At 45.6% G+C, this 6,080-nt stretch overlaps 1 protein-coding gene across 2 annotated transcripts in view; it reads left to right on the forward strand.

The window, feature by feature from the left end:
• Positions 1-219: 219 nt before the first annotated feature.
• The window catches only part of Vcl (vinculin), an 88,898-nt gene continuing 83,037 nt past the window's right edge, over positions 220-6,080 (forward strand). Inside the window, exon 1 of one of the 2 annotated variants that reach the window (XM_005367655.2) lies at positions 220-526. In XM_005367655.2, the coding sequence (XP_005367712.1) occupies positions 359-526 (168 nt within the window). In that variant the 5' untranslated portion in view covers positions 220-358. The remainder of the gene's footprint in view (positions 527-6,080) is intronic. The other variant, XM_005367656.2, reaches the window with a different exon arrangement.

The following is a 6,080-nucleotide window of genomic DNA, read 5'->3' on the forward strand; positions in this document are numbered from 1 at the left end:
CACCATGCCCTTATAAGGAGCGCCCCGCGAGAGGGTTCGGGAATCCGGTCGTGATCCCTGCGGCGCAGCCCCGATCCCAGGCCCCTCCCTTGGGAATGGGGGCGGGGCGGGACTTTGGCGGCGCGGCCTTGGAGGCGGGGCTTCTTGAAGCAGGACCAATAGAAGCCGCAGTCGAGGCCTGGACGGCGTTGCCATTGGGCGCAGCGACGTGACAGGGCGGGGCGCCCGTGGGGCTGGGCACGCCGAGGGAAGCCCGGACTCTGGTCGGCGCTGCGAGTCACTCTCTCCCCGCAGGCTCCCGGCCCCGCTGATCCCAGTTTCCCGTCGCCCGCGGTTCGCCGCCCCGCTAGCCGCCGCGATGCCGGTGTTTCACACGCGCACGATCGAGAGCATCCTGGAGCCGGTGGCGCAGCAGATCTCGCACCTGGTGATTATGCACGAGGAGGGCGAGGTGGACGGCAAAGCCATTCCTGACCTCACCGCGCCCGTGGCCGCCGTGCAGGCGGCCGTCAGCAACCTCGTCCGGGTGAGCGCGCCGGGCCTGGGACTGGAGCGCGGGCGGGAGACTTCCCTCGGGTCCCGGTCCGCCTAGTTGCTTGCATTCGTAGGCTGCCTTGCCTGTGGCTCTGCGCGGAGTGGGCGCCAGGGCGGGTGTTGTGGTTTCAACGGCTGATTTCTCTATGCCGTGACCTTGAGCAAGCCACGGAGTCCGTCGAGGACTCAGTTTCCTCATCTATAAAATGGGGGCAGTCATCAGAAAGCCTGCCTTGGGGCTGTGTTATGTTTTATTTGTAAAGTGCCTACCGTGTGTGTGCCCATAGTAGGTTCCCAAGAAGTGATAGTCATTAGGTTGTCGGACGGTCCCTCCCCTGGGCAGGCTCACGTCCCTGAGTTGACTACCTTGCCCTCAGCTCCTTTTTAGGCCTCTCCTGTCCAGCCTGTGGGTGGGTTCTCTTACGGACTCCCTGCCTTTCCTTCCAAGGATTCTTATTCGCACCCGGCCGCTCGCCTTTTTATACTTCTTTCCCCCTGAGACCCACCCTCCCCAGGGCTCCTGGTGTCTGACGTCCCCCCTCCCCCCTCCCCCCCAACTTGGCTTCCTCCTGTGTCTGCCGCCGCCTCCTTCCCTCCGGGCCATTTCGCTCACACCTCCGGCACTCTGACACCTTTACGCAGTAACTCCTAACCGGGAGCCCTGCTTTTCTCCTGCCTGACCCCGTAGCCATTCATTTTATTCCTCCCGTGAAGCTTTCTACCCAGCTTTACTTGCTGTCAAACGGCTTCCTCCCACTGGGGCCTTTCCAGATTCGGGGGGGGGGGGCTCCTCCTCTGCCCCTCCTCTGGCAGGAAGCAAGATGGAGCTGCTGTGAGAGGCCTGTGGAATCTGCAGCCCCTGCCTGAGGGAAGGCTGGGGCGTCCTTTTTCAAAGTCTGCACTTTCCTGCTGGCCACCGGCTCTGCACTGATCTCTGTAGCCCACAGTTGTAGTAACTGAGGTGCAGCCCATTTCTGAAATGGGAAAAGAGTCCCTTAACCGTTCTCTGGCTGATGTCACACTTGCTCTAGGCTGGGTGTGACTCAGAGCAACTCAGGAAAAGTTCATACTGCTTCGGAACTGAGCTGTGTAAACCGTGTCGGGTAGTTGATAGGTAACTGTCAGTCGGGCGGGGCTCGGGCTATTTATCTGATTGTAGGACTTTAGTGCTCTTCCTGGGCCTTCAGGGGCCCTGGGCTGTTTCAGGCATTTCTGGAGACTAGTAGCTAGGAAGCGCGGGCGGGGGAAAGGGGGCGGCTAGGGAGGAGGGACAAGAGGAGGAATGGACCTCAGACCAAATTCCTTTTTTTTTCTGTACAGATTAAGTAAGAAACCATTGAGTAGGAGCACTGCATTCATTCAGACTATCTCGTTCTTCTTCTCGTTGTAACTAATTTTAATCTCAGAGTCACAGTACATTCTTATGTAGTGTTGTCTGACATGGCTGCATTCCAGGCCTCTGGTTTTTCAACAAATGGGAAACAATGTAAAGAGACAAGGTAATGGTGTCCTTCCATGTAGTACTTGAGGAAACGGAATCTTAAAACCACATGTCGCACTTGGAACACAGCTAGTGTAATCAAGGGGTTGATAGCTGGTTAGGCTATTTAGAGAAAAGTTATTTATGAGCTTCCGTGCCATGAATTAATAAGCACTGAATGTGTGTTGTATAAAGAGTGTTGTAAGGAATCAATGGCTCTCAGGGTGTGCATGAGAATCACCAGGGGGACTTTTTAGATAGAAAGATGTCTGGTTCCCATCTTGGACTTACTAAAGGCTCTTCAGGGATAAAGTTTTTGTAGTTTTTAAAAAAAGAAGCTCCATGGGTAATTATGATGGCCATAGTCATGAGACATAAAAAAAAAAAAACCAAGGGCAGATATAAGATGAAAAAAAATTACATACTTCCCAACACCTACAAAAGGTCTTGGATGTTGAATTAGAAAATGGAAAGGATTGGTCTTAAGATAATAAAGAAAGGTACCAGCAGGTTTCACTAAGTAGATTCTCTTTATTGCAGGTGGCAAGGCAAGGTCGAGTGAAATTGAACTTGAAGCCAATGCATGGCATATGGGTAGTTTAACAGAAGGTCTTAACCAACAAGATACACAAATTGGGTGGAAGGATGAGGGGAGAACGGTGTGTGAGGAAGAATACATGGTGTGGAGCCTGTCCTGGAACTAGCTTTCGTACACCAGGCTGGCCTCGAACTCACAGAGTTCTGCCTGCCTCTGCCTCCCAAATGCTGGGATTAAAGCCTTGCATGACCATCTCTCTGTTCAACTGTTTTTCTTAAATGTTTGAATCCTATACATATCTCAAGTTCCTAACTCCTGACTGGAAAACACGATGTAAGTAGAACTACCTTTTTTTTTTCTGCTCCCCAGTTCCAGCCCTCAGCATTGACACACAGATGGCTCAGTAAACAGGGTTAGAAGAAGGCTTGAAGAAATTAAGGCCTAGGCTTTGAATGCTGCCCCAGAGACGGAAAAGGAATTCACTTTAAAAGTAGTAGAAAAATAATAATAACTGGATCATAGAACTCTGAGCTTGCAAAACTCCTGCTGTTTCTATAAAATAATGAAACCAAATTTTGGGCAACTATTTCAAAATCCTTATGATCAGAGTGTTTCTTGGAAATTACTTTAGGAGGCTATGTTTTTATTCTAATGCTTCTCTTTGGAAATTTCTTTCAGTGTATGCCAAATTAGTCTTGTTGTGGTCAAGAAAATGTATGTTTGGAGTGAAATGGACATGCCGTTAGCTCAGCTACTTGGCATATGGCATACTCCCCAGGATACAAGACAGGGCTTCTTAAGCTTTTCTGACTTGTGACTCCTTTTGGACTGAGAAATTTTTATTCAACCGCAGGTATACAGCTACCTAAAATAGGGATATAAGACAAACATTTACCAATAAAGTCATAAGTTTATTTTAAAACATTTCTTTGGTATAGATAGAATTTTATCATTAATAAGAGGTGCAAGTAAGTTGCCTAGTAACGAGAGAGTTGTGCTTATTTACATGTAAAGAATTGAATCTTGGCTGAATACTCCATACTTCAGCAATACAGAGCATCTTCAGTGTTTTTCAGAGTTGGTATATATTTTGATCTTATAATTAGCAGTTCTGAGAACTCTGCTTCTCATAAATATGTAGTACAGAGTGAAAGAACTATGTACAAGGGCCATTTCGGAAATAGTTGGAAATCCTTAGTTCCAAGCCAAAATTCCATGTAATGATTTTCTTTTTTATGCAACTTGTCAGCAACTTAGACATCATTTTAAAAAATCAAACATCTGAATATAACACAGTCGAAAGACATACTATTTTGATACTTACATGCTTGGGAATGATGGTCAGAAAATATTAGAAGTCTTTCTGTAATTAAACCATTATACTTCTAGAAGTGTAAAAACCTTGTTTGTGCAGTAAAAACACTTCAGTTCACAACTAATGGTAGTTCTGAGTCTGAGTGGAGTAAGGCCTTGCACAGTGCAAAATGTGCACGTTGAATGTTCAGAACCAAAGCTATGATGAGGTTGCTCCATGCAGCATGGGCAATCATGACCAGAAACAATTCCAATTTATTACATGTTTGATTTAAATGAACTTTTATTGTGGGTTGAGAAGCATTTTTACTGGTGCTACATATTTTATCCTTTCAACATTCTGGCTATGTGACCCTGTAAGATCATGACCCGCAGTTTATGAAGCTCGTGTCTAAATGACTAGTGGTTATTTCTACAGTTAAAACTCATCGGAGGAAGATGAAATTCTCACTTGTTGAACATGGTCATTCCCTTATAAAACAGAAGTTAATTAAAATCTTATTTGAGTGTTAAGCCATGGAGAACGATGCTGAATAAGTGATAATCGATTGAAAATCAGAGGTGGCATCAGGAAGTAAAACACTGGCAGTTCAGAGGGTGGAGAGATGAGTTTACAGGAGAACTAGAGAAGGCTTTGTGGAAGATACAACATTTGAGCTGATCATTTAAGATAGAGAATTGAAACATTTAAAGTAGGATAATATCTTAAAATAGAAGAAATTATTCAGGCAAAGGTGCAGAATTTTCAAGTATTTGAAAAGCAAGTTTCAATTTGAATTGCTTTTAGGGCTCAGAACTCATTTGGAGTTGGAGTTCCTATGTCTTTTTTTTTTTTGACAGAGTTTCACTATGTAGTCTGACTGGAACTCAGAGAGCTCTGATTGCCTCTCCTGCTCCAATACTAGAGAAGTAAAGTTGTGTGCCACCATGCCCTGCTCTAGTAGTCTGAAGCATAGTAGTTTGGTTCATCCACTGTATAGCCAACAACCGGGTGTTTTTTGTTTTTTGTTTTTTTCTTTCCGAGACAGGGTTTCTCTGTGTGCAGTCCTGGCTGTCCTGGGAACTCACTCTGTAGACCAGGTTGGCCTTGAATTCAGAGATCTGCCTGCCTCTGCTCCTGAGTGCATTAAAGGCGTGCACCACCACTGCCTGGCTACAATGAAGTTTTAAAATGTATTCACAGGTCTCTCTTTTAATAATTTATTTATTTCTATTTTATGTGCACTAGTGTTTTGCCTGCATGTATGTGTGATGGTGTTAAATTCCCTGGAACTGGAGTTGCAGTTTTGAGTTGGCATGTGAGTGCTGGGACTCAAATTTGGGTCCTCCAGCAAAACAGCCAGTGCTTTTAACTGTTGAGCCATCTTTCGAGACCCTGAGTTGTTATTTTTGTTCCACACTTAACTGGGAATTTTAAAAAGATGCCTTGTGTGTGGTGTGTGGTTACACTGTGGAAATATGTGGTTTGGAAATCCACGATCAGTGTTGGAGTCATCCTCAGTTCTTCTGCACCTTATTCCTTGAGGCAGGGTCTCCCAGTCAAACCCAGAGAATACCGATCCAGTTAGTTTCTTGGAAGAGCCCCTGTCTCCTGCTCTCTTAACACTGGAATTACAGGCAGCCCGCCACACCTAGCTAGCGTTTATTTGGGTTCTGTGTGAATTACTGATCCTCTCACTTGTATAGCAAGTGTTTTAACTGGAGGTATCTCCCATGGTCCACTTAAATTTTTTTTTTTTTTAAGACAGATTCACTGTGGCGCTCTAGGCGACTTAGGAGCTTTGTGTATCCCTGGTTGGACTTAAACTTGTGATCTTCCTGCCTTTCCCATCCAGGTGCTGTGATTTTGGTATATACTACCATGCCTGGCCATGTCTTCTTTTCTGCCCGGGATCCTAAATAAGATCCTAAATAATACTGTGTGTTTTTTTTTTGATTATATTCACCTCCCTTATAACCATTTCTTGTCCCCACATTCCCATTTATCCCCTTTTAGAGCAATCTGGACTACTCAGACAGAAATCGCACCCCATTTGCTACACTTACTCATTTCTTTTTCTTTTCACCTCCGGAGTATCCCAGCTCCTGCATTTGCTTCTTCTGGACATTTCCTGTATACGGAATCATACAGTATGTGGCTTTTATGCCTGTTTCCTTTTCATTTTGCATAGTTTTTTTCTAAGGTTCATTCATAGTGTAGTATGTCTCAGAACC

The sequence above is a fragment of the Microtus ochrogaster genome, unplaced genomic scaffold (genome assembly GCF_000317375.1).
Source record: "Microtus ochrogaster isolate Prairie Vole_2 unplaced genomic scaffold, MicOch1.0 UNK21, whole genome shotgun sequence".
In the NCBI taxonomy this organism is placed as follows: Eukaryota; Metazoa; Chordata; class Mammalia; order Rodentia; family Cricetidae; genus Microtus; species Microtus ochrogaster.